The sequence below is a fragment of the Artibeus jamaicensis genome, unplaced genomic scaffold (genome assembly GCF_021234435.1).
Source record: "Artibeus jamaicensis isolate MK-2021 breed Jamaican fruit bat unplaced genomic scaffold, CSHL_Jam_final scaffold_537, whole genome shotgun sequence".
NCBI lineage: Eukaryota > Metazoa > Chordata > Mammalia > Chiroptera > Phyllostomidae > Artibeus > Artibeus jamaicensis.
The window spans coordinates 39,449,307-39,477,152 of record NW_026522047.1 but is presented as its reverse complement, the minus strand read 5'-3'; the positions used below and the strand labels follow the sequence as shown (position 1 = coordinate 39,477,152).

The window sequence follows — 27,846 nt, the reverse complement described above, 5'->3', positions numbered from 1 at the left end:
AGAACCCGGTTAGGGAAGAGAAGGGTCATGGCCAGCCTAAGGGACTCACCTATGGGGGCTATTCTGCAAGTAGTGGTTCTCCGATCCCAGCTCCTCCAGCAGCGCCTGCAGCAGGTGGACACATTTGGGGTCCTCTGGGGCATCTCACTGTGTGGGGTGCAAGGTCAGGGCTGTGCCCATGGGCCGCTGGTCCTCTTGCCACCAGCCCTTCTCCCCTGCACACACCCGAAGAAGGCTACCTGGGTACTGTATATGCTGGGATACAGAGCTGGGTAGTGCCCAAAGGGAGGCACAATGAAGCTGAATACCAGTGCCAGGCCCACACATAGGGTGGGCAGCAGGATCCGAAGGACTGGCCATCATCTGCTCTCCCCACCTAACCTCCAGGCTCATCACAGCCTTTCTTCCTTGCTCCCACTCTACAATTATCCATGGCTCCCCAGTGCTTTCAATAAAGGTGTGCAGGATGGAGGGTATGCCTAGGGTCAAGCAGTTGAATTAGGCCGCAGTGAAGCAAACAAAAAGCGGTTGAAAAGCAGGGCCCAGAGCCACTGGCAAGTCAGTGTCCATCCCTGTACCTGGCCCACAACATCCAGCCCAGAGCCCCACAGGGCCTGTGTATCTGGGGCAGCCCCAGCTTTGAGAAATGGAAGGGTCAATGCTCACAATGGGGGGACTGGGAGGGCCAGAGGGTTACAGGGCCAGGGTGGGGCAACTCATGCAGCTCCCAGTCCTCCAGGGCTGACCCCTCTGGCAGAATCCTGAGCCCCATGGTTATGTTCAGGTGAATAACGCCTACGCCTACGCACAGGTGTTGTCTATGGTTACCATTTGTGGGGCCACCAGGGGTCAGTGTCAGGGGTTAGTTCTCAGCCTGGGGTCAAAAGGCACAAATGAAGGGGATCAAGAGTCAGAGACCAAAGTCAGGGCAAAGCCTTGGGCCAGACTCAGCCAAAAATTGGGACTTGGTAAAAAGTGAGGTCCAACTCTGGACCAGGGTTAGGGGCAAAGGTCAGAGACCTGCGGCCGTACCCTCTGGGTCTGTGTCCACAGCACAGTCTTCTAGCACCTTCGGGAAGGCTTGGAGAGACAGAGCAGGGGGCTCAAAGCCTGGGGACCCACAAGAGGGAGCCAGGGACTCCAGATCCTCCCGCCTAGGCCTCTCCAAGGGCCTCCGAGCCTCTAACCACACGGCCTCCTCCCTGGGGTGCCCTGCTGTAGATAAGCAGACTCCTTCTCCTTCCAAGCACCACTTCCTCCAGGCAGTCCTCCCTCAACATCCACACCTCATTGAGGCTGGTGTCAGAAATCACGCAGTCAGCCAGCCCCAGCTTCCTCAGTCACAAGTCCAGCTTGTCTGCCCCCCAGGGTACCCTCACAGGGCAGGACGAGCACCAGCTCACGCACCCACTCCTAGGCAAGCCGTGCCCCAGGCATGTAGTGCTGCACCCCAGCCAGCAGCTGGGCTGTATCGGATGGCCAGGGGTGGGTCATGTGGCCCTGGCTCCTGCCTCACCCCTCTCAGCCCGGCCTCCCTGGGGAAAGGGTTGGGTGACTCACAAGGGGCCTGTCCCTGTGGACAGAGGAGGTTAGGGTTAAGTACCAGAGGACAGAACTTGGCCTGGGATTAGAGCTGGAGTCCACCCAGGGTCAGAGGTCAGGAGCAGGTTTCTGTCTGGGCTCAGCCCAGGGTCAGGAGTGTAGTCTGGAGTCGTGAAGCCCTGTCGCCCTGAACCAAGCCACTGCTACCCGCTGACCCCTTCCTTTGGCTCTTCCACTCCAGCCCTCACTTGCCCTGCCACTCTGGCTGCCTGGTTCCCTTTCCTCCAAGTCAGTGTCACCCTGCAGGCAGAGTGGCACCAACTGACATGGCCATCAGAGCTGGACAGAGAAATCGGGGGTCAGAGGCTCCAGACCTCCTCTTGTGCTGGTGGCCAGGGACTGGAGACCCTTCTCCAGCATCTGGTAGTAGCCAGATCCCAAGTGATGAGGCAGGAAGAGTGGGGAGCCACAGCAGCATAAGTGACCACCTGTCACCACTGCCCCACGGTCTCCCAACAGCTCCGCCTCATCCAAGTGCACGGAAAAGGGCCAGTATGTACCCTGGGCATAGGATCCCAACACGCATGTATCATCAGGCTGCCGGATCTTTGCCTAAGCTGTGGCCTCAGCCAGGAATTGCCTGCCCCATGTGACAAACTCCTATTCATTCCTCACAACCCCATTCCCAGCATTTAATCATTAGAAACCTTTTCTCCATGTCAGAAACTTTTTTCTGGCCCCTCAAGGAGCGTCCAGGAGAACCCCAGGCTGCCCCCAACTCTTACCTTCCTGGTATTCGAGCAGCAGCTCCCACATATTGTGACAGGAAACGGGGTCCACACCAGCTGCTGGCTCATCCAGGATAGTGACACAGGAGCCACACAGGAGACCTCATATCTTCCCTCAATAGGCCACAGGGGTAACCTGAACCCACCTAAACCAGCCATTCACAGTCTTGACTGCATGAATGTTCCAAATGGAATCCAGGTCCCACCCAAGACCTGGGATTTGCAGCTAGGGGAATGAGTGGGGAGGTGGCGCTCACGTGTTATTCACGTAGCAAGTGTAGGGCACCTGCTGCAGATAGAAGCTGGCGAGAGACACATTGCCGCTAATCACACTCACCGCTGCATGCTCCAGCAGGTGCTGCAGGTACCCGAAATCACCCTGCACACCGTGCAGATCTGTCAGGGGGGTCAGTGGCCAGGCTGGGTCCTAAAACCTGTGTGGGCATGAAGGTCCACTTCAGGAACCAGCTGGAAACTCCAAGGCCCTGTCCATCACAGTCTGAGCTCCATCCTCACCCACAGGCTCAACCACAGGCCTGGACAGGACAGGCCCGCCACACAACCCTCTCACACCCACGCCCACTTGCCAGGGAAGCCAAAGTGTTGAGCTCATCCATCAAGCCCTTGAGCAGGCCCCTTAGGCAACCTAGGCCCCACCTGCTACAGGCCCTAATTAGTCTAAGGAATCAATCAGGCTCTGCCTGCTGGTCTTCATTAACAGGATGTCCTGACCTCACCCATTCACTCTCCTGGCCTTGCCACCAAGTGGCCACACTCCCACCTGTCCCTGGTCTTACTGCTTCTGATCACATTGTCATCGTCCTTACGGATCTTGACATGTAGGTGGCTTGGGCCTGGGAGATGCTCTGGGTGCAGGGAAGCCTTGGGGTCCAGGAAGGTGATGCCTGCCCAGAAGCCATGCTGGGCAAGCAGCTACAGAGCCGGCTTTACCAGGGCTGCCTCCAGCTTGTCTAGGGCTATGCACTGGGGAGAGTCAGAGGTGCCCCAGTACCATCCTGGACCTCGGGGCTGAGTCAAACTTAGGAGCCTAAGAGCCCTAGGGCAGGGTTCTCTCCTCCAGCAGACCTCCCACAGGACAGGCTGTATCTCCACTCAAAAGATTCCCAACTGGAAGGCCCCTCACCTCCACAGAACAGCCAGTTTTCCCATCAGATGTTCCATATCTGCACAGGCCTCGTGCCAGCTACAGCTGCCACTGTGGGGGTCCAGAAAGGCTCTAAGGGCCTCCACCTGGTGCTGGCCTCTGGGTCCTGGCTACCTTTTTGTCCCGAATTTGCAGGACCAAAGGAACTGGATGGGAGGAACGGTTCCTCTGAGGAATGGGAGGAGGAAGTAGGGGTCTGTATGGGTCATTTATTGCCTTGTCACCCCTCTTCCCATCCCTGGGGCCTGTCCTTAATGTGGAGGCCACATCTTACCTCCACACTCTTGTCCAGGAGGCTCTGACCTGCCCTTTGCCCTACTTCTCAGCAGGGGGGTAAGGTGGCCAGGGGGGCTCTGGGTAAATCTGCAGCCCTCCACCCTGGGCCCACCTGCAGTATGACTACATTTGCACTGTCATTCATGAAGTTGAAGAGCTGGGGTCCCAGCACCCCCGACACCTCCTGGATATCCTTCAACAGGGCCAGGTCCTGGAAGGTTTGGCTCACCTGGTGGAGACAGGAACCCAGATCAATGCCAGGCTCAACCCTCTTCTGTGGACCCCCATCCACTTCTTTATCCTCCACTTTGTTCCATCCTGTGCCTCTGAGCAATGGCACGGGCCTCTCAGAGCCTTCACCTGGCCCTCACCCCCTGAGCTGAGGGAGGGACTAGAGTCTGGGGACTCCTCCCACCCTCACCTATGCCGTGAGCTGCCGAGTGAGGAGTGGGTCAGGTGCAAACAGCAGTTTCCCCAGGACCAGTGGCTTCGGGCACCTCCAGAGGGGGTGGGACAGTGGGTGCGGGTCCAGGACCCCTCTCAGCTTAGTACAGGCAGGGCCTGGATTGGAGGTGCCACGAGGCCATGCCTCCACACCCACCACCCCACTTCCCAAATTGGGAAACTGAAGGACAAAAAAAGCCCCTTTTAGGATCTCTTTACCAGGGCTAGCTGCCTCTTTCCTTAAGTCTGTCGGGCATAATTAACTGTTGTTTCTCTGAGCCTCTATTCTTAACATGGCCTCTGCCAGGAGCCAGGAGACTCTGCAGACAGAGAGAGAGTAGGAGGCAAGGGCTCACTGTGAACCCCCGAATCCCCAGCAGTGCTTGCTTGCAAAGAGTAGTTAAAGGTGCTGAGGGTGCCTGGCTCCTCACTGGGCATGCTCTGTGGGCCGCCGGTGTTGTTCACTTTGCAGATGAGATCCTGGAGCCAGGGTATGGTGCCCGAAGAGGGCAGTGGCTCATTGAGAAAATGGCCTGCAGGGATGCCAGTTGTTGCAGGCCCTGACAGTCTTCACCGTGAGTCCACCCTCTGCCCACTCTCAGCCATTTATTGGATGCTGGGGACTGTGCTGTCTGGCATTTGCTCACTGGATAGGGTGGATAGGGTGAAGGCCTCCCCAGCCACAGAAAGTACCTGGACCCTGCAGGGGCTTACTTTCATACTGCCCCAATGCAGGGTGGTGTGAATGGGCTGATGGCCACCAGGATGGAGAGAGGCCGCACAACTCCACAGGGAGCTGGATTTGGAAGAGACAAGCAGGATAGTGGCGAAGAGTTGGCATGGGGGGTGTGCCTGGGCCAGGCCCACCCTGTCCCAAAAACCCAGGCATTTACCGGCCGTCTCCTATGATGCAGGAAATTGTTCCAAAGTAGCAGCATCAGCTGCACCCAGAAGGCCATTTTGGAATAGACAGGAGACAGTGCGGAGGGGCCAGGCTGAGAAAGTGCTGTGCAGCTGCGGGTAACTCCCAGTCCCTCTCTGAACTTCATTCCCTTATCCCATTGCTCAGAATTCCTGAACACTTTGCTTAGAGCATAACTGTAGGCACTTACAGTGCTTACTCATGGTGCAGTAAGCCAATGGGAGCCCTTCCCCTTCCTAAAGCTGTCCTTGAATCCCTTGGATCTGATTGGATGCCGGGCTCCATTTAATGCGGTGGAAAGGCTAGCAACAAAATTTTTTTTTGGGGGGGTGGCCTTAGCTTAATTCTTTTATCAGCAGGCTTTACTCTAAGCCCTCTTGGGGGCCTCCTGACCCCGTCCCCTCCCTCATCCCAGGCTGAGGAAAGGATCTTCCTTTCCCCTCATCACTGCTCTTCCCCAATAATAATAGCAAAGTATTAACTGTGCTAAACATTTTAAATGCCTGGTTGGAAGAGGGGCCAACCAAGGAGCCCAAAGAGACAGGCAGTCATCCAGCAGGAGGTTGGACCTCAGTTCTCCCTAACTGTTAGTTATTATTTACCAATCAGAAGGCCCCCCCAAGATCCAGAAAATAGGTTAGGAGAAGGGACAGTGATGGAGGTTCCTGGAACCAGTGATTCCTGACCCTGTCCCTTGCTTGTAATTGTTCAGCTGTGACCTACTAAACTATTGTACAGATGGGGAAACTGAGGCCACCAGAGGAACAGGGAGTTGCCACACTCACAAAAGGAGACTCTGGACCCCCGACCTCCACTCCAGAATTCTCCTTTACATGAAGTGGGACCTGGGGAGAGGCCTCAGTTTCTCCATTCGTAAAACTGGGGCAGGTTTTGGAGGGGTTCAAACGAGGAAAGGGGCTGCAGGTGTACCCTGGCAAGGCCCCTCTCAGGTGAGTCCAAACTCGCCCTTGAAAATTAGTGGCCAATTCTGCCACCCACCCAATACTCACCCGCAGGGAGCAAAGGTGAGAGTCTGGACCCAGCTCGCTCACCCCCTAATTCCCAGGAAAACTGCCTCTGTCCCACTCATTCCCAAACTTGCATCCTCCTGGGGCTCTCGTCTTTCTCTGGGACCCTGCCCCATTACAGCCCCCAGCACTAGCCGCCTTTCCTCCATCTGACAGCGGCCCCTTTAAGAAAAGATCTCCAAGCATGCGCTGAGCCCCTGCTGCCGACTGCACTCGCATTCTGCACCCCCACAGCGCCCGGCCCTGTCTCTGCCAACTGCTATTGGACGCCGTACCGCCACTCACAAACTTGGAGCCAGCCGGAGCCGCGCGCACAGAGGAAGTAGGTGGGGTCACAGCAGAGTCGCGCCAAACCGGCTTTCTTAAAGGGGCTGCCTGCCTCCTTGCTGCATGACAAGGTGGTGGGGCGGCAGGCTAGCTCCACCCAAGCCGGGCTCCGCCCAGGCTAGCACAGCTCTTTTCCCAAGTGATAGCCGCCTATGATACTGTAGCTCCCGGTTGCAAGAGGTCCCTTTCTTCCCACTTTCCCCTGGAGGATCCGAGTCCTAGCTAGGTTCACTCCTATTACACTGAGACTGTATTTGTCCATCAGGAAAAGGGGGGTTCACCTATTCATCATTCACTGCACACGAAAAATACCTTTGGTCCCTAGAGTGATACAGGTAATGGCAGAAGGGGGAGGAGCCTCCACTCTTCTAAGAGTAGAGTCTTGGGTCCTGAAGGTCACCCCGACTTTTTTTTTAAAGATTTTTTAGAGGAGGGGAGGGGGAGAGAAACATCAGTGTGTGGTTGCCTCTCACACGGCCCCCACTGGGGACCTGACCCACAACCCAGGCATGTGCCTTGACTGAAAATCGAACCAGTGACTCTTTGGATTGCAGTCCACGCTCAATCAACTGGGCTGCGCCAGCCAGGGCTCACCCTGAATTTTGAGGAAAATTCCAGACATTTCCTGCTCCATTAAAATGGGTGTTTCACAAGATCCTAAAGACCAAACAAGGGTATGGATCCACAGCTCTGAAGGCACTGGGCAGGGTGAGTGGTGCAGGGGAGGACTCTGGAGGAAGGCGATTTTGCTGTTTGGGCTTGGCGGGGTAATTACGAGTCAGTCAGGGAGTGAACTCCAGGCCGGATGGAGGCCTGGAGGCTGGATGATGAGCACTGGGTGGAGCCCCAGCTGTTGGTGTGACAGGTGGGGGATTGCAGAGGCCCCACCTCTTCCCCAATCCCAGATCCTGGCCCTCAAATAACTTCTTCGCCCCAGACTGGTCTGTGCCCTGGGCCTCAGCTTCTCCCTCTCCCAAGACAGCTGTGAGGACCAGATATTTGTCGTGTTGCCCCACCTTCAGGTCCCTCAGGACCCCAGAAGTGATCCAACCCCTCCGGAGGCTGCCTCTGACACCATCTCTCCCAGCACTCTCTTTTGCTAAAAAGGTTTTTATTGCCTTTGGTCCACAGTTGGTATTTCACATTATCTCTTGTCCCCAGGGCTCCTGGGTGGGGCTGGTCCCAGAGAGGGCCTCCTGATGGGGATCCCTGTGCAGTACTTCGCTGGGGAGAAGGGACTAGTATGGAAGGGGGGGGGTTGGTTTTGCCTCAACCACTCAGATCTCCACTGTCCTGTCTGGACCTTGGTTTCCTCACTGGGCTCCTGGGAGGGTCCGGGAGAAATCCAGTCTCTCATGATGCCTAAAATATCTGGGGACTGGCCTGGCCCTCTCCCAGGGGACTTTCTTCTCATGACTCCTGCCCTCCATCTCTCCTCCCGCCCCCCCCAAAATACTTTTGTTTTGTTAAAAGTGCCTGAAACTTCTGTGGGTACAGAAACCACAAACTGATCAGCAGAGAAAAGGGAAGAAGCACAGAAGCAACCGGAAGCCATTGGGGCCAGTTTCCCTCCCTGCACAGGTTTCTTCTTCCCCTAATAGCTTGGCCCAAAGCCTGCTGGGAAATTTGCTACCTGGATGTGCCCTGGCAGGGTCCCCCCAACCCACAAGCATCTGGGTCTGGCCTTCACAGCCCCTCAGCTGGAAGCACTGGAACACAAAGGAAAACAAGGTGAAGACACAGAAAAACCTGCAATGCCAGGCGGGGTACTGACATACGGAGGCACCTCCCTAAAGGGGCCTCAGTAACCTGCCTCCTCTTGGTAGTAGGGAGGGTACTCTGGGGCCTTCCCTGGGCTTGGGTAGTCCCCTGCTGACTCTGGAGCCCCGTCGGCCACTGGGCCTTGTGGGCAGTACTTGGGGTCGTATATCTGCCGGCCCAAGCCGAACACCTGGCCACTCTGGTTGGCGCCCTGCGTGTAGCCCATCTGCAGAGACATGGAGGAATTGTCACACTTGTCGGTCCCCAACTTGGTGTCATAGATGTGCCTCCGGGTCCCGGGAGCTGTCATGCCCACCTAAAGAAAGAGGAGATAGTGTCAGGGTGGGAGGGATGAGGGGGAAATGTCAGGCTCCCAAGCTCCCACCTGGCCTCCATCTCTCCTTACAGTCTCAGTGCAAACTCCTATGCATCTTCCTGCCTGGCTTAGACTCCCTCTTTTCTGAGGCTGCTGAGCTGATTTCATTACTAGTGACCCTCTCCTTTGGAACAAGGGTTGCCTGGGTCCTGTTCTCCCTGCCAGCCAGGAAGCTTCCCAGGCTGGAGCTGAGGCCCCCCAAAAACCCGAGTGCTCCAAAACCATCCTTACACCACTACACGTGACACAGCAGGAAAAGTAAGAATCATAGGATCTAAAGCTTTCAGAGTTCAATGGGCCTTGGAGCAATCCCTTGGAGTTTCCCTTGGAGGGAAACTGAGGCACGGAGCTGGGTGGAAACTTCCCTGGCGACACACAGCAAGCTGAGGCAGAGAGAGAAGGCAGGAGGGAAGCCCGGAGTGGAGTTGTCCTTGACAAGGACAACGAGGATTTTGGCTAGGTGGGGTAGGGGCCTGAGGGGGGCTGGGCGAAGCCCACCTGGCTGGCACACTTGTTGGTACCCATTTGGAGGCTGATGGTTGAGTGGTCCATGGGTGGCTGGATATGGTTCTTGGGGTCGTACAGATGTCTTCTCGTGCCATATGCTGTCATGCCTGATTGGCTGGCACACTTGTTAGTGCCCATCTGCAGGGAGGTGGGCAGGAGAGGTCAGGCTGCCCCAAAGTTGAGGGGCCACTGGGCAGGTCAGGGCCTGGGTCACAGTGGAATCCCCTCACCCCCAGTGGGCCCTGGTGCCCACCTGCAGCCCAATGACGCACTGGCCCGCCTTCATGGTAGCATCATCAAAGTTCCGCTCCTGCTTTTCTGAGTACTTGATGCCGATGTCCACACCACTCTGCAGGCCCTTTGTCTTGGCCTGGAGGGAAGAGGGGCTGGGAGTATCAGGGAGGGGCGGCTGGGAGCCTCGAGGCAGGCCTGGGAGTGTGTGACCTCAGAGGAGATATGGAGATCCGGCTACAACCTGCCCCCTTCACCTGCTGCTCAACACCTCAGGCGTCAGATTTAGAGGTCCCGTTGGCCCCCAACCTCCTAGTGCTCAGGCCAAGAATTTTGGGGGTTTCCTTGCTGCCCCTCTCTCTCATCTTCCATCCCCTTCTACCCAACCCTAACCACCGCCTGTTCAGGCCACGGCCACCATCTCTTGCTTGGATACCTGCTCCCGGCTCCTCCCTGGTCTCCCCATCCCCAATCATGGGGCAGCCACAGGTGGCTCCTGAAAACACCGTTCAGAACATAATTCCTGACATGGGGACCTCCTCCCTGCTCCCACATCAGGGCCTTGCTATCTTCTCATCTGGAAACACTGTTCCTACCCTGGTTAAAGGGTCACTGGACCCTAAGCATTTGTCTAATTCTTTTTTTTTTTTTTTATTTTAAAAAGATTTTATTTATTTATTTTAGAGAGATGGGGAAGCGGGGAGAAAGAGACAGAGAAACATCAATGTGTGGTTGCCTCTAGCACACCCCATACTGGGGATATGGCCTGCAACTCAGGCATGTGCCCTGACTGGGAATCAAACCAGCGATGCTTTGGTTCACAGGCCTGTGCTCAATCCACTGAGCCACACCAGCCAGGGCAAGCATTGGTCTAATTCTGTCTCCTCCCTCCAGGCATGTCTCACAGTCTATGACTTATTTCTGACTTATTAAAAAATGACTAGAGCCCTGGCTGGTGTAGCTCAGTGGATTTAGCGTGGGCCTGCGAAGCAGACGATCGTGGTTCGATTCCCAGTCAGGGCACATGCCTGGGTTGCAGGCCGGTTCCCAGCAGGGGATGCACCAGAAGCAACCATACATTGATGTTTCTCTCCCTCTCTCCTTCCCTTCCCCTCTAAAAATAAATGAATAAAATCTTAAAAAAAATGACTTGAAGAGGGAACCCTCATGTAAACTCTGGACTCTGGGTGCTGATGAGGTGTGGGTGGACACTTATTAGCGGTAACCCATGGCTCAAACTGCAGTGAGGATATGGGTGGTGGGGAAGGCTGCGCATCAGCAGGGGTGGGCCAGGGGGCATATGGGAACTCTCTGTAGCTTCCTCTCAATTTTGCTACGAACCTAAAACTGCTCTAAAATATAAAGCAGGTTTTTTTTTTTATTAAAAAATTTATTTTTCTGCTCCCTTCACCGGACTGTGAGCCCGTGAAGGGGTGAACTGTATCTGTCCTGTTACTGTTGAGTCCAAAGTGCCCGATGCCCTGCGAGCGCTCAAAAATATTAGCCAACAAATAAATGAGAGCATCAGTAAATCTGCATCCGCCTTGCTATGTGGCTTTGGGCAGGCTGCTGCGCCTCTCTGGGCCTTACCTTTCCTGCCAGAGCCAGGAGAGACACCTGCACCTGTGTCATGTTTCCACTCTCAAACAGGTCATTGGCCTCAAACAGGTCCACGGAGTTCATACCGTAGCTGACCATAGCCTTGATGAAGTTGGAGAGGTTTTCTAGCTGGGAGAAGGCAGGAGAGGGGCCATGAGGGGACCTCAGGCTGCCCACAGGTTTGACGGGCTCCCCCAGCCCCATCCTTGCTCCCCCAGTCCCTCACCTGGTGCCAGTTCTGCATGGAGCGGTTGATCTTGGGAACAGAGCCAGGCTGCAGCTTATTCATGAGTCTGGGGGGAGACACATGGGTGGGAGGAAACAGGAATCTCTACCGGCATAGGTAAACCCGAACCACAGACCCAAGAGGCTAATTCTAACCTTGGTCACCTTCCTGGGCAAACTCACTGCCTCTTTCTGGGCCTTAGTTTCCCCTCTTGCAATTTCATCCACCCACAAAGCAAAGATGCTAAAGAGTAACAAAAATGGGCATTGTGAGTATAATCCAGAACCCCTGATTTCTGGGAGTGAATCTGGGAATTTCCATTCACATGTTTAATGTGCAAAACGTGGAATGGTTTAACCACAGTCAAACAGGATGCAGCAGAGAAAGGCCCCCCAGAAATTTGGGAGGCTCTCCCACAAAAGGAAGGGCATAAAACAAGAATGCCCCCTTTTAGAGATCCTCAACAAAGCAATAACACAAGGAAAAAAGAAATCAAGACCCAAGACTCATTGAGGGAAAAGCAAACAGGCTTCAAATGGCACATGCAGCGTGATCACACTGTATGGGACAATTGGTGACGAGCATGTGCCAACGCTCGCACTCACGTGCACAGGATAATCCCGTCCTTCAGACCCTTCTGGAAGTCAGAACCAATAGACAGGCCCGTGAGTCCCTCGATCCAGCTGCGGAGTTCTGCCTCCTTCTGAGGGTCATATTTGGATAGGAGCTGGAGGAGCAGAGGGTTTAGGGTTGGGGTGAGAATACATCCAGCAGAAGTCCCCTGAAGCTCCTGATGGGGCGAGGCTGGGGGCTCCATGGGAAGAAGAGACAGAGAGGTCTGGAGGACCCCGCACTACAGAGCCAACCCTCCCCCTTTCCCATCAGCAGGGATACTCATGGCAGTTAAACCACGCTCCACAGACACACACCTATCTCTCACTGACAAATATCAACTCCAACCCACTGCCAATGATGCCAAACCCCACACAGCAGCCGACCCATGCCCTCGACTCTCCTTGCTCTACCTGCAGTAGAGACAGACCCTTCTGTTTCCATTTCCCGTGTCTGTGGATTTACCTGGACGTGTGACACACATGGAGTCACACACTGTGTGGCCTTTTGTGTCTGGCTCCTCTCATTGAGCACCATGTGTTCAAAGTCCATCCATCCCTGTTGTAGCACCTGGTGGTGTTTCATTCCTTCCCATGGCCCAGTAACACCCCACTGTGTGGACAGACCACACTGTGTGTATCCATTTACCCACTGGTGAGCATTTAGGCTATTTCCGCCTCTTTGCCATTATGAATCCTGCTGTTGTGAATATCTGTGTACAAGTTTTGCTTGTTTCAATACCTATTTTAATTCTTTTGGGTACATATCTAGGAGTAGAATTGCTGGACCATATGGTGATCCTGTTTAAGTTACCGAGGGACCACCAAACCGTGCTCTGTGCCTTGAACAGGCTATTCCAGATACTGGCTTAGGGTCTTTGCATGTGCTGTCACTTTTGGCTCAGATGTTTGCATGAGTGGGCCCCTACCCTCCATCCGGTCACAGCTTCAACGTCACCTCTTTTGCCATTACAACTCTCCCTGACCCTGCCTTACTTTCCCTCTAGTTTTTATCTCCACCTTCTATTGTGATACAGCTCTGTGCTTATGATCCATTCCCCCTTGAGCTTTGTCGTCCACCTCGGTGCTGTCTCTGGATAAAAATGCTCCTGGTCCCCCACCAGTGCACACCCACTGCCCACAAGCACACACACACACCCAGTTCCCCATCTCAGAGCACCAAAGGCTGAGAAAATCAGAATGGCTAGCTCTCAGGAAAGGCCCCAAAAATCATGGAGACCCAGGCCAGTATGGGCAGGGTCAGTCAGTTCCAGGGCAATTCCTTGGGGTTGGTAAGAAGCCGAATCCAGCCCCCGTTCAGGACCAGACTATGCCACTCGGTGCGTTTTTTGCCCCAGGTCCCCTGCACACCTTTGCCCACAGATCCCAGCTTAGGAGGCTCTTTTCCTCTCCTCCCATTCCCCAGGGGACTGAGACCTTTTACAGACCTAATTCCTACTCCAAGTTCTGCCCCCAACTCCTCCATGACTGTGAACAGTTCTCTCCCCTGTGCCTCAGTTTCTTCATCTACGTCTGGAACTATTTGCATGGCAGTCTCCTGAACTCTGCTCCTCCCCCTGCCTCCTTCTCCTGGCAACTGCATATAAATCCCTGTGACATGGGATCGGGGCTGAGCTGCCCAGAGCTCAGGGGAGACAAAGGCAAGAGGCCGGCCAGCTAACCCAATCTGCTTGGCCCACCCCCTTGAGCGGCAGTCTCCTGGTTCCCAGGGCCGGGAAGCAGCCCTACCCAGATGAGGTTTTGTCCAGCCTGAGGAATGAGCAGGGTCACGTCCTAATGGGTGAATGTGAGGCAGATGGGCTGGTCTGGATGCCTGGCACGCCTGCCCAGCTGGGCCCCATCCCTGACGGCTGGAGAGGGCCAGGGTCCTGGGCAGAGGCGCCTGGCCCTCCCCACTGTGGCCTGAAGCATTCCTCACTACCACAAACTGCCAGGAATGCAGCCACCGCCTCCTGAGAAATCTGCTAAATCGGGACCAGCTGTTCCCAATGGTCTAAACCTCGACAACCCAGCCCAGGATCGAGTGGGCATGGCTGCTCCAGAGGGACACACTGGACATCTACCTGCCTCAGACCATCCAGCTGGGGGTAAACTGAGGCACAGGGGCCAGGAAGTCTCCAGGTCTCTGGTCTTAAGCAGCTGGAAAACTGGGTGGGGCATGGGCTCAGGGCCCTAGAAAGTAGGCCCCTGCGTGACCTTAGCAAGCTAGTAGATGCCCCGCCCACACTTCAAACCTGCAAACTGAGGCCGGGCTTCAGGGAGCCTCTGACCTCACCTGGGGTGCAGGTATCAACCTGCCCCATCTCACTCCATCTCCAGAAGCTACCTGGCTCTCACCCACTTCCTGACGCCCAGGGGTAAACACAGGGTCCGGGACAACCAGTGGCCATCAGGCACTGGATGCAGCAGGCCTGGTTTTAGTCCTGACTCTACTACAACTTTTATGTTGTGTGGTCCTAGGCAGCTCTGAGCCCTGTGTGCAAACTGGAGCCCTTAAACTGCCTTCGTGCTGTGTGGGGCAGCATGCTAAGCGCCTGCGCAGGCGGCCCATCAACGTTCAGTGTTTGCTCTGAGATTGCCGCTGGAGGGGGAATCATGCATTTAACAGGGGTCTGGAGCCTGCCTAGTGACCACACTCTGTCCCTTGGCTTCCTAAGCCTCTGCTTTTCCTCTTGTCAAAGGGGTGAAGGGAGACTCCAAGGAGCCCACAGGAGGTGATGCAGAATTCTCCCTGCTGTCCATGGACCCTGGGGTACCTACCACAGGTACCTATCTGGAGCTGGTGGAGCTGTGCCCTCAGCATGCCCAGGCAGGCTGCCTTCCAAGGCCACATTCCCAGATGTCTACTGGAAGGATGTGGGGGGTTGCACAGGAATGGTAATGCCCTGCTCAGCTGGAAGGGCCCTTGCTTATCAGGCCTGGGACAATCACCAGGGTGTGGGATCACCCCATGCTTCCCCTTCCCTAGGATGGGCCCTGCTGTGTGACCCTCCAAAAGTGTCTGCTCCTCTCTGAGCCAGAACCACAAAAGTTTTCTTAAAGAGTGTCTCCCTCCAGCCTCACCCCATGTTTCCCAGGTACAAAACCCACACAGTTTAAGGTTATATTCGGGGGACCTGGGCATCCTAGGGGATCCCTTTGCTGTTCCTTTGTCAGATGGAGACAAAGAAAACATACAAAGGAACAGCTCAGGCAGGCCTCCTCCTCTCCAACTTCCCCTTGGTGCTCACCACCCCAGGTGCAGAAGGTTGGGAAATTCCTGTGGGGGGTGCCCACACACTAATTAAAAAACAAACAAACACTAACAGTTGGCCCACCTCCTTTTCCTTCTGCAGCTTAAGTGGCACCAAAAGCAGGAATGTGGCCACGGGATAAGGAGGGGGCTACTGGGGTCCTCTCAGATCCGCAGGTTTTTCTGAGGCCTTAAAGTGCTGGAGGGGCCCAGGGCTGTGGGGTTCAGATGGGGGAGGGCTGCGGAGCAGGGCTGGGGAAAGGGTCAGATCCGACCACTCCTAGCCACTGCGGCGGTGCCAGATCGCGGACGTCACTGCTCCCCCGGAGTTCAGGAAGTCTCGGTTGGCATCCCCAGAACCACAAATGTTGAGGAGGAGGAGGGCCACTCTCACCCCGGGTCTCAGAGCTACTGCGCTCCAGACAGCGGGGAGCCTGGCGGTGCCCGGGGTCCTGGAGAAGTCCGAGGGTACGGGATCTCCGATGGCGGGACCGAGGCTCCCCTCACTCACCCGGTTCTTGACCTCGGCCGAGAGCCCGTACGAGGGTCCCTTGTTGAACTGCGTGGAGCTCATTTCGGCAGCGGCGACGGCGGGACAGACGACCCGCCTGGTGAGACGGCTGGGGACGCGCCGGTCCGGGCCCCGCCCCCGCCGGTGATTGGCCCCCGGCGCACATGGCCTTATAAGGCGGTGATGCGCCGGATTCCTTCGGCCAAGGACTTCCTGAATCCTCTTAGCCGCCTCGGACCCCCGCCTCAGCTGAGAGCCTCAACCCCAGGGGCCAGGAGGGAAACTGAGGTCGGGAAGGGCAGGAGCTCTGGACTACCAACGCATGACACGCCTGCCCTCTCCCTGCTGGGGGCCCCCAAGTGGCTCTCTCATCCTTTCTGGGTCCCAGTTTACCCTTCTGCACGATGATGAAAGGAGAATTGTTTAGTGGGACCGTAATTCCCTTGGGGCACAAATGAGAACCTCTCTCTGCCACTTAGAGGCATCTTGCAGTTTACCACCCCCCCCCCCCCGAACTCTCAGAGCTGGGTGGTGGGCAAGGGAACTAGATGAGTCCCCAAAGTGGGCCACTGGAGCTGGGGTTCTTATGGATGACTAGGAGTTTGCTAGTCTAAAAGGGATTCATGTTCCTGGCAGAGCAAAAAGTGATAAGACCTAGGGAGACTGTCAGTGGTTGAAAGTGTGTAGAGACCAATCAGATAAATTGGGAGAGAGGGGATGAGAAGGGGCCTTGAATTCTGGGCTGAGGAATGATGGGGGTGCGTGTATGAAACAGCGGAGAGCTGAAGTCAGGAGATGCCCTGGGCTTAGGCTACTAAGCACACCAGGGCAGGCACACAGTTGACACTCAATAGGTGATGTCTACTTGTACAGATAAATCAATAAATTAATTAAATAAATTAATTAATTCATTCAGTAATTTGTTCATTCATTGATTCACATACCTATTCATTCATCAAAAGCTCTTGTCCCTTGCTAGGCAATTCTGGCACCCAGGAATACTTAGCCCTTGCCCTGCTCACCCCTGGGGAGACAGAGCCAGGCACAGAGCAAGTACAGGACAGAAAAGGGGGCTGGGGTGGAGGAACCTGGAGGGGAGGTGGGGGCTCCACTGGAAAGGGCAAGGAAAGCTGCACGGAGAGGAGACACGAGATGGGGTTTTGAAGCATGTGTAGGAGTTTGACGCATTTGATAAGTGGCTGGTTGGATTCTGCGAGGGCTCAGTGATGACTCACTGTTATCTCTTCCCTGGAGAGCAGTCATCCCTGATGCCCCAACTTTCGATGCCTCTTTTCTTTCTCTGTCATTCTCCCATTCCATCTATCTGTAGACTCTACCCGAGGACCTTGGATTGATGGAATCGTGATTCTGTGTGGTGGTCCTACAGCTGCGGCGTCCCTCCTTGGAGCCTGGGTTCAAATCACGACTGCCCACCTGACTGTGTGACCTTCTACAATTACGTGCCACCTCTCTGTGCCTCCCTCTCCTGTCTGCAAAGCACCTACTGCCTTTAGGGCTGAAATCTTGGATTCATGTGTGTAAACCTTGAGATAAGAGTTGTTCAGTCAACAGTCAAAATCTTAGGGATTTTGGCCTCTGCCAGGGGAGCCTGGCAGGGAGGTTTTGAGCTTCTGCAGCTGCCCTGTGCCCTTAGCACCATCCATCCAGGGTGACATTCACTGATCCATCCAGGGTGACACCTGGAAGACTGCAGGGGCCTCGGGTGGGTGCTGGGCAGAGGTCTGAACGTAGGTGTCCTGGTGGCTGGGCAGAGGGGGGCTGTGAGTGCAGTGAGGACTCTGGGGCCCCTTCCCGGCTGCCACTTCCACAGCAACCCTCTCCCTGCAGTGTGTGGGCTCTGAGTGGGATGCCAGAGGTTCAAGGTGGGACCCAGGGCTGTGGGCACCTCCTGGGGGCTTCAGGCCCTCCTCTTGCTCTCTGCAAAGAGTCAGTTTACTCCTGGACACTATGGTGGAACAAGCATGATACAGGAAAACAAAAGTAACAATAACCTCAGCCTGTTAACTTGGGTCAGGAACCTCTCTTGCTCACAGTCTGCCATGTCTCCCCATTTCCCCTCAATGAAAGTGTCCTCCAGGCTTTTTCCTTGCTGTGCCTCAGGGCCTTTGCTTGGGCTACACCCTCTGCCTGATATTCTTCCTACCTGGTTCCTCCACTGTCTTCCTTCCAGGTCCTAGTGGAAGGTCACCTGCTCAGTGCTTCCCCTCTGCTTCCAGCCCCATGTAACTCTCAACCTGGTCCAGCTTGGCTACCACCCAATGCCCCCTCCCCCTGCTGGTACACACACACACATCCATAAGCATCCTCCCAAATCCAGCTCAGCTTCTAACTTTCCTGCTGTCCCCAGAAGGGTGGTGTGGTGTTCAGTCCCCCTCTATTCCTTGTGGTTTAGTGTTAGAAGCATTTCTCCCAGCTTGTCCTTTTTCCTGAGGGTGACTATCCTAGGAGGCCAGGCAGTCAACCAGTGGTTGGCCACACAGTTCGGATGTGTGAAGTTTCATTGGTGTCGGTGTCATGCGTCCCGTATTTCTGTAATGTGAGAGTGAGCACTGGAATGCTGCAGCTAGACACAGCAGCTGCCCACCACGTGGGGCTATTTCAGTGTAACTTAAATTGACAAAAAATTAACTAAGTTTAAAATTGTGCTCCTTGGCCACACAGGACACACTGCTCTGCTCAGGAGCCAGTGTGGGTGATGCATTGGGCCTTGCTGGACATATCAGAGAGACCCACAGCGCCTGCCACAGTGGGGCAGGGGGTGCTTTCCAGGTCAAGGGCATGAAGTCAGCCTGGCTTCTCCATTGGAAAAGATGATTTTTTTCCTCTCTCTTTGCAATCAACAAGTGATGTGGAGGGAAGAGGGATGCAGGATGATGCATAATAATTTCAGGAGGGTACTTTATTGAACACCTACTCTATGTCAGGCACCACGGAAAGCATTTTCTGTGAAACAGGAAGAGTGACTTCGGCCTCCAGGTTGTGGTAGCTCAGGTGTTGAGTCTGTCCATCCACTAATGGCACTGGGCTCCCAGGATTATAAAATCTGGCAGGGAAGTCTGGAAGGTTCTCCTCAGCCTCTGGGTCACACCCTTCCCTGACCAACCAATTCAATTCAGAACAGCCACCCCCACAACCCCCCATGCCCTGGCCTTTCTCAGAGGCTTCCATCTGCACCACAGCAGGGCGTTCAACATTAGGAACCAGACCAGACACCATCTCGTCTATTTGCACGTCTCCATGCTGGTCCCCAAGTTCTATGAAAGCAGGCACTGGCCTGTGTGACCACCACTGTGCCCCCAATACAAGTGCACGAGCCCTGGGCATTGTATGCTCATTTCCCTAAACCGTTTGCCACAGAATAGGATTTCCATTGTCCTTCTTCAGGGTAGTTGCTCAGGGTCCTCCCCCCATGCCCCATTTCTCCTACTCCCGCCTTCCAAGCCTTAAATTGTTGACTGGGGTAGAAGCACCTGGCATATTGTAGGCGAACACCTAACAGAGGAAAAGAAGTTGGAAAGTGTGAAGTGTGGGTAGGTTCAGGTCAAAAATGACAAAATGAGGCTCCGCTAAACCAGACTCTCCTCTCACGCAAGGGTGGTCTGTAAGTGCCCGTCACCAGCCGGCGAAATTGCTGGCTCGGGGCGTGGTACCAGCTAGAGGTCCGCCCAGTCGCCAATATGTGCAATGAGGGGAGAGGCGGGGCATGCTAGTGCCATATTACGTCAAAGGGCCCCTCCACTCCGGCCAAGAGGCTCTACTAGGGCACCCAGGGGCCCAATGGCATCACATGGTGCTGCATGGTACCCACAGCGGTTTATGTTACATCCCACTTTCTCGAGAGAGAAAGGACGGAGACTGTCGGGTAGTCAAAGATGTTTATTGGGCCAAAGCTTTACCTGCGCAGGGGCGAACTCTCGGGATGTCCGGGGACACCGTGCCAAAATGGCTGCAGATGAGAGTCGCGCCAAACGCTTACAGGCTAGGGTTCTTACAGAAGCGAGCAAGCAAGCGACTTTCCAGAAGCAGAAGGTAGCAATTAGCCATTGGCTCAGGGGCTTATGATCTTGCTGATGATTGGCCTGTGAGGTTCACAAACCGCTCGTGCTCGGGTCATGTGGGGGGGGGAGGTAAAATTTTTCCACCCTAATGGATGTTTCCAGGAGGCTGTCTGCTTGAGTAATTCTTATCGCTTCTAAACTCCCTGGAACATCTGCCCAGGGCTAGGTGCAGTTTCCTGCTTAAGCCTGAGCAAACAACTCAGCTCTCTTAAGACTATTTCTCTTATCCTCTAACATTCCCCCATCTTCTTGGACAATGGGTCAAACCCTTGACTCATTTTCGTCAGAGGGGAGAATTGTATAGGGTTGAGAGAGTACCATTAATTTCACTATTTCTATTCTTTCTTTGATGAAGGCTAATAATGTTTAATATTATAGGTCCTATGGTTAGTGCTAATATAAGAATCAAAATGGGGCCAGCTACAGCAGATATTAGCGTGGTCAGCCACGGTGAGGTCTTACACAGGGATGCATACCAACTAGAGTTTTCTTCTTCTTGCTCCCTATCCTTTAATCTTTTAGTGAGGATTTTGATATTTTCTCGAATTATTCCAGAATGGTTGGCATAAAAACAGCATTGTTCTCCTAGGGCAGCACATAGCCCACCTTGCTGTAGGAGGAGGAGGTCTAGTCCTCTTCTATTCTGCAGGGCTACCTCAGCCAGGGAGTCTACCCGACGCTCGAGATAAATTACCTGATCTTGTAGTAGGGTGATTTCCTTGAAGATAGCAACAGTTGCTTTAGGCTCCGTTCACCACGGACAATCGCCCCAGCTCCTACAGCTGTGGAGCCTAGTATACCAACAGTGGCCAATATGGGGATTAACAAGGGGGCCCTCGTGGTTCATCTACGGGGTTCTACTAGAGAGGTGGGGTTTCCTCCATATAAATATACTTGGGGAATGATATATGCGCTTACACACAGTTTGGGGCGACCTGTGGGCACTAAGCACTTAAATATCCCTTGTGTACAAATGAACCATAGCCCCTCAGCTGCCTGAGTAACTTGCTGTGCGGGTTGATGTCCGCGGCCGGGCTGGGGCACTATCTCCTGATTTAAACAATAATCACTATAGTTGGAGGAGGGTAAACTAAAGTTGCTGAGGAGGTAGCAGGTCCCATTTCCGTGGAACTCTGCAAGGGTCAACGCACTATCAGTCAGACAGTCTCCTATTCTCTGATGATCTGTCAGGGCCTCTGGGGCATTGGCGCTTCCCGCAGTCGTGTTGGCTCCTATCCCTACATAAGCACAGCCAACACGACTCTGTGAGGTCTGGCTGAGTGTCATTGAAAAAGGGGAAAATCTTATCTAGCAGGTCTAGGGTGTCTGCTTCTTGGTGGTGGGGTCTTTCAAGGAGCAGGTTCTGGGTATCTAGGGGTTCCTGATGGTCAGTTCCTGTTGGACTCTCTGGGGTGGGTGTCCCTGGTCTGCTGGGAACCTTAGGGGGGCTTATGAGAGGCCGGGAAGGCCTCGGTGGCAAGCCATTCCCAAATCCTTTCATAACTGGCCCTTCTGCCTGGGGGACTCGCCTAATCGTGAAAAGGACTCCTGGATTCCACTGCAAGGTGTATAAACACAGCCCCCAGGTGCGACCCTTTTCCCATCCAGAATTGCTGGGGTCCAGGATTGTTACTGTGACAGGGTTGCATCTATCTTGAGCACAGCGGGGGTTCTCCTTGTTTCCTGGTGTGCTGGACCTATCCCTTGTGATGATGTGTGGATCTTTTCCTGCCCCTGGAGTCCATGAGGGGGGGCGAGACGATAGTCTCGCAGCCCCACTTTTTACAATAGTAATCTCCAATTATTCCACCACAGGAGCCTGTTGTGCGCACACGCCCTTTTCTCTCTGGACATGCGTAGAGGTCTGTGTGAAACAGATCTCTGTTCAGATTTTCATTATTCTTACAATCTGATCCTTCTTCCCCTGCAGCCCCCCGTTGGGTTTGAGCCCGGTTCGGGTCATCAGAATGAAGTCCATCCCCATCACAGAGCCTGTGGTCGAACCATTGTGAGAGGTCAGCCTGAAGAGTCACAGGGGCTGTTGGTGTCCCGTGTTGTTGGTGGCAATCACTTCACTATCAGGGGATCTAAGTAGAACCCACTGATGGGTGTGTCCCCTTGCGAGAGTGGCCCAACAGACGAGCCGCATCCCTAAGCACGGGAGAAGGTGGGTTTTAGGGGCTTGTCCTGGTCCTGCTGAACTCGCCATCCTTGAGATTTCTCCTCCGGCGCCCGGGCTGTCTTGGTGTGGGAAAGATGGATCCAATATGGTTTCTCCGCTACCCAGACTGCAGTGGGGGTGCTTAACAGTACCTGGAATGGTCCAATCCACCGAGGTTCTAAGTTTTCTTTCCTAAGGTTGAGGATCCATACCCATTGTCCAGGCTCTGGCGATTCCGGTGTCTCGCTTCCCCCTTCTCGGTGTTGGGCCTGCCGAAAAGCATGCACCTCGTTCTGGATCTTCTGCAGTGCTTGCAGGGGCCTAAGGAAGTTGTGGTTAGAGACTTCTATTTCCTCTTTAGTTAAGTGGGGGACCAAAGGTATGGGCTGTCCAAATAATATCTCAAAGGGCGCCCATGTCTTAATATAGGGGGTGCATCTTACACAGAAGAGGGCAAAAGGGAGTAGCTCTACCCAATTTTCGCCGGTCTCCTCCTTGAGCTTTATCAAGGTTTCTTTAAGAGTTCTAGTCATTCTTTCTACTTGCCCTGAACTCTGTGGTCTGTAGATGCAATGAAGTTTCCAATTGATTCCTAGCCTAGCTGCTAGTTCTTGTGAAACCTTGGAAACAAATGCAGGTCCATTATCAGATCCTATGGCCAGGGGTATCCCATACCTGGCTATAATTTCTCTCATTAAAAATCTTGCAAACTATGGGGGCAGTCTCTCCTCTTGTGGGGAAAGCCTCAACCCACCCTGAGTAGGTATCAACTAGGACTAGTAAGTATTTGTAACCCAACTTCCCTCTAGATATTTCAGTGAAGTCGACTTCCCAAAGTTCTCCTGGGGTTTTTCCCCGATACCTCACGAAGCAGGGCAGCTTCTTGTTTTGTGCATTTACCTTGGCACAGGCCCTACATCGTGAGATGATCGAGTGTGTTATCTCCCTAAGGTGCAGTCCTAGGTAATACTTTCTGATTAGCTGCTCTAACTTATTCTGTCCTAAGTGGGTGCTGGTATGGATGTCCTGAACTATTCCTCTTAATACTCCTTGAGGTAAATATATTCTAGTGTCAGGGAGTATTATCCACCCATTCTTATCCTTTCTCCCACCTAGCTTAGTTCCTTCTTGTTCTTCCTCTAAGGAGTATTTGGGGTCTGGAGGCAGCCCTGGCTGGGGTATCAGGGAGAGCAAGTTGTCACCTTGGCCAGTTGCAGCCTCCCTGGCGGCAGTGTCAGCTAGGCTATTCCCCTTTCTGATGGCATTTGCAATGTATGATAGCGACCTTCTTGGGTAGCCATATGGCCTCTAGGAGGGCGAGGATCTCCTCACGATTCTTAATGTCCTTTCCTCCTGCTGTCAGGAGGCCTCTCTCCTTATAGATGGCTCCATGGACATGGGTGGTGGCGAATGCATAGCGGCTGTCAGTGTAGATATTGGCAACCTTCCCTCCAGCTAGTCGTAGGGCCTGGGTTAGTCCTATCAATTCTGCCCTCTGTGCAGATGTTCCTATGGGCAGCGCCTTTTGCCACAGTACTTTATCTTCCGTGGTCACTGCTACCCCCGCAAATCGCTGTCCATTTTTTATAAAACTGCTCCCATCAGTGAAGAGGGTCATGTCTGCCCTTTCATAGGCCTGGTCCCGCAAGTCTGGGCAGGACCCAGTCACCGTGTCAAGTACCTAGGTGCAGTTATGGATGATTGCGGCGTCTGGTATTGGTAGCAGAGTAGCTGGGTTCAAAACAGTGGCCTTGAGAAACTCCACTGCTGGAGGATTCAACAGCTGTGCCTGGTACTGTGTCAGCTGCGCATTGGACAACCACCTGTCTGGGGGCATCTGCAGGACTTGCTCTATATAATGTTCTCCAATGACTTGTATATCCTCTCCTAGAGTTAGCTTGCTTGCTTCCTTAACTAACAACGACGTGGCTGCTATGGCCCTCAAGCAGGCTGGCCACCCGGAAGCAACTGGGTCAAGCTTCTTGGATAGGTAGGCCACGGGCCTTTTCCATGGCCCTAGTGTTTGACTCAGAACGCCCAGGGCAACTCCTTCCTTTTCTGCTACAAATAATTGGAAAGGCTTTGTCAAATCTGGCAAGGCTAGGGCTGGGTGGGGCAGCTACTAAGGCCTCTTTTAAGGTCCAGAAGGCCTGTCTTTCTTTCTCAGTCCATGTGAATGAGTCCTCTTTGCCCCTAGTTAGCTCATGCAAGGGCTTCGCTATTTCTGCAAAGCCTAATATCCATAGCCTGCAGTATCCTACAGCCCCCAGGAATTCACGTACTTGCCTTTTGGTGGTTGGCTCTGGAATCTGCAGAACCGTTTGGATCCGCTGGCTGGACAAAGTTCTCTGTCCCCCTTGTAAGTTATACCCCAGGTAACTTACAGTTTGGGTTACGATTTGAGCCTTCTTGGCTGAGACTCGGTATCCCATCCTCTCAAGGTCTCGCAGCAGGTCTAGGGTGGCCACTTCGCACTCCTCCCGTTCTCGAGCTGCTATGAGGATGTCATCTACATACTGGAGGAGGACTATAGTTGGGTGGGATCTCCGGAACTCCTGGAGATCCTTGCCAAGGGCTTCATTAAAAATCGTAGGGGAGTTTTTATACCCCTGGGGCAGCCTGGTCCATGTGAACTGCCCTACCAGTCCATTCTCGGGGTCATTCCATTCAAAAGCAAAAATCTCCTGGCTCTAGGGGGCCAGGGGTATACAAAAGAAGGCATTTTTCAAGTCCAAAACAGAATAATATGTATGAGCTGGGGGCAACGAGCTTAATAAAGTATATGGATCGGGCACAGTAGGATGTATAGTCTCTACCCGGGCATTTACCTCCCGCAAGTCCTGCACCGGGCGATAGTCCTGGGTCCCAGGCTTCTGAACAGGTAACAAAGGGGTATTCCACTCGGACTGACACTCTCTCAGAATGCCTGCTTCTAGCAGGCGCCGCAGGTGCCTCGCAATTCCCTGCTTGGCCCGCGTCGGGATGGGGTATTGCCTGATCCTGATCGGGCTGGCCGTGCTTGACAGCGGGACCAGCACTGGCGGCTGTGGATGGCCAGTCCGGGTGGGTTAGTTTCTGCCCAAACCCCCGGTACCTGCATTCGCAGTATCTCTGGGATTCCTGCTTCCTCCCGTTCTCCGTTCTGTAGTGCGGCTAGCAGGTATTCCTCAGAGAGGGGGACCGTTACCTCCATGCTGGCTCCCGCCTCGGGGTCCTCCTGCTGTCTGAAGGTTATCATAGCTTGGAGCTTCTGCAACAGGTCCCTCCCGAGCAGCGGGTATGGGCAGTCTGGAATAACTAGGAAGGAGTGGGTAATCGTGCCTCGACCCAAGTCAGTGATCCTGGCAGTTGTCCACGGGTAAGCTTCTGCCTTGCCCGTTGCCCCTACAATGTTTGTGGTTGCCTTCTGAATTTGCCCTCGGGGTTGCTTTAAGACAGAAAAGGTGGCTCCCATGTCGACTGGGAAGTCTATTGGCTTGCCCTCGACAGTTAAGGTGACCATGGGCTCCTGGGAGCCAACAGGTATGGAGCCCTGGCCCCGTCAGTCCAAAGTCTGGAGGAGGACTTCCTGGCCATGCTTTGGGCCCTTGCTTTCACCTCCTAATTTGGGGCAGTCCCGTTTCCAGTGTCCTTTTTCCTTGCAGTATGCACACTGGTCCTTGTCTAGTCGCTGTCTCTGGCCTCTCTGCTGCTGCTTTCCGTTCCCTTTCCCTTTCTGGGGTGCCTTCTGTGCCGCAATCAAGATCTTGGCTACCTCCTTTGCCCTCTCTACCTCTGGATCATCTCTATTGATATATACTTTCTGTGCTATTTCTAAGAGTTTGCTTATGTTATGCCCCTCAAATCCTTCCAGCTTCTGTAACTTCTTCCTAATGTCTGAGGCCGCTTGGGTTACAAACGCTATGTTAATTAGTCTTCTATTCTCCTCCGCTTCTGGATCTAATGGGGTGTATACCCTGTATGCCTCCATCAGTCGTTCTAGGAAGGCTCCTGGTGACTCATCCCGCCCTTGAATAACCTCACGTACCTTACTGAAATTCGTGGGCTTCCTTGCTGCTGCCTTAAGTCCCCTCAGTAGAGCCCGGCGATATTGGAGGAGCGCTTCCCTTCCACCACTTGAGTTCGGATCCCAATTAGGAGGTTGGGAGGGTAGGATATCCTCTAGTTCTCTCCTTCCCCCGGTAGTTTTTCCCTCCTCCCCCATAATGGCTTTTGCTGCTTCCCTCATAATTCTACCTCTTTCCTCTGAGGTAAATAGGGTCTGCAGAATTTGCTGACAATCATCCCAAGTGGGCTGGTGGGTTCTGAAGATGATTTCTAAAAGGGAAATCAACCCCTGAGGTTTCTCTGAGAAAGGGGGGTTTTGATACTTCCAATTGAGCAAATCACTGGTGGAGAAGGGTACATAGATCAAACGGGGTGGGGGTGGGGCTCGCGGCACATCTGGCCCCGGCGGGGCCTTTCGCAACAGCAAAATGGCGGCAACCGCGTCCGCCCCGTCTGGGGAGTCCTTGCCTTCACCATACTGAGTGCCGCCACGGGTATGGGATGGGCTTTGGATTCCTTTCCCCTGCTCGGAAGAGTCTGGCTCATGTGGGCTGAGATATGGGGGCGGCGCGAGGGCTGGATCCAAAGGATCCTCAGGTTGTCCGGGTGAGACTGGGTATAGCCTGGGTCTGGCCGGGGGTGCAGCGCAAGACCCTCCAGCGTCAGATTTCTTGCTTACCTCCTTGTTCCCCCCCTGACCTGCAGTCACACAGATAGCCCTCCGCCTCCTCCTATTGGCCTGCATGCACTTCCGAATATACCCTGGGCACTCAGTGGCTATGTCTACCCAGACATCAATATAGACGAACTGGTCTGGGTGGGGCACCTGGTATACAGTGGCACGAACAGCAAATAAAATGGGGAGGTCAAAGGTTCCCTCAGTGGGCCACCCCACATCGAAGGTGGGCCACTCTAATTGGCTGAGAGTCCGGAGGAACTCTGGGTCCGGCGGAGGTCCCCCATATCCACTGGCGCGCCTCTGGAAATCGGAAAAGTTGTTTAATAGGCAATCGAGGGGTGACCCGGGCACGGATCCACTCTGGCCCATCCTGATGCGCTGGACGACCTTGGGGATTTCAGAGACAAGAACGGTAACAACCAAGACTAACAGAAAACACACAAACAAGCACAATCTCTTATCACACACAGGCGAACCGCGGTTCTCAGGCACACGTTTTTCGCAGCGCGACGCAGCGCGAAGTGAAACTGAACACAAAGTGACCTTGTCACTTCTCCCGAGGGCGTCCCCTCGTCTGGGAGTCCCTGGGTGGAATCGCGGTAACGTCTTACCAACCACCTCAGGGTCAAGCAGTCTAGACTTCCAAGACAAAAGAGGATCCTCGTTACTTACGTTTGCTCGAGCAACCCATCCAGTCTTCGAACTTATACCTCGCTGGGGCCTCCAAATGTTACATCCCACTTTCGGGAGAGAGAAAGGACGGAGACTGTCGGGTAGTCAAAGATGTTTATTGGGCCAAAGCTTTACCTGCGCAGGGGCGAACTCTCGGGATGTCCGGGGACACCGTGCCAAAATGGCTGCAGATGAGAGTCGCGCCAAACGCTTACAGGCTAGGGTTCTTATAGAAGCGAGCAAGCAAGCGACTTTCCAGAAGAAGGTGGCAATTAGCCATTGGCTCAGGGGCTTATGATCTTGCTGATGATTGGCCTGTGAGGTTCACGAACAGCTCGTGCTCGGGTTATGTGGGGGGGGGGGGGGGTAAAATTTTTCCACCCTAACGGATGTTTCCAGGAGGCTGTCTGCTTGAGTAATTCTTATGGCTTCTAAACTCCCTGGAACACCTGCCCAGGGCTAGGTGCGGTTTCCTGCTTAAGCCTGAGCAAACAGCTCAGCTCTCTTAAGACTATTTCTCTTAACCTCTAACAGTTTACAAAGCGATCAGGAGCAGGAGCAGGAGCAGGAGCACGAGTCCTCATGGTGGATTATTTAAAGTGAAAAAACAAAATTACTTTACATTCAGAGCGACGTAGCTT

The 27,846-nt window shown here is 54.1% G+C and overlaps 2 protein-coding genes and 1 long non-coding RNA gene across 3 annotated transcripts; all 3 read right to left on the bottom strand.

The window, feature by feature from the left end:
- Positions 1-45: 45 nt before the first annotated feature.
- LOC119044631 (phospholipid-transporting ATPase ABCA7) lies at positions 46-5,174 on the bottom strand. Its single transcript, XM_053658460.1, is given in 12 exon segments — positions 46-147; positions 222-381; positions 520-637; positions 703-864; positions 1,033-1,110; positions 1,561-1,573; positions 1,791-1,842; positions 2,588-2,726; positions 3,128-3,251; positions 3,884-4,000; positions 4,603-4,695; positions 5,109-5,174. Coding segments are annotated over 12 exon segments (1,224 nt in total).
- A 2,408-nt stretch (positions 5,175-7,582) lies between these two features.
- On the bottom strand, positions 7,583-15,693 carry CNN2 (calponin 2). Its single transcript, XM_037139025.2, has 7 exons — positions 15,568-15,693; positions 11,798-11,919; positions 11,193-11,259; positions 10,958-11,095; positions 9,390-9,506; positions 9,128-9,274; positions 7,583-8,569 (listed from the first exon to the last, which is right to left on the bottom strand). Exons 1-7 carry the CDS (start codon positions 15,628-15,630, stop codon positions 8,294-8,296), a joined length of 930 nt encoding a protein of 309 aa, XP_036994920.1. The 5' UTR covers positions 15,631-15,693; the 3' UTR covers positions 7,583-8,293.
- A 3,756-nt stretch (positions 15,694-19,449) lies between these two features.
- Positions 19,450-27,770, bottom strand: LOC119044591 (uncharacterized). Its single transcript, XR_005081642.2, has 2 exons — positions 27,206-27,770; positions 19,450-22,128 (listed from the first exon to the last, which is right to left on the bottom strand). It is a non-coding gene; the product is annotated as an uncharacterized LOC119044591 (long non-coding RNA).
- Positions 27,771-27,846: the final 76 nt, after the last annotated feature.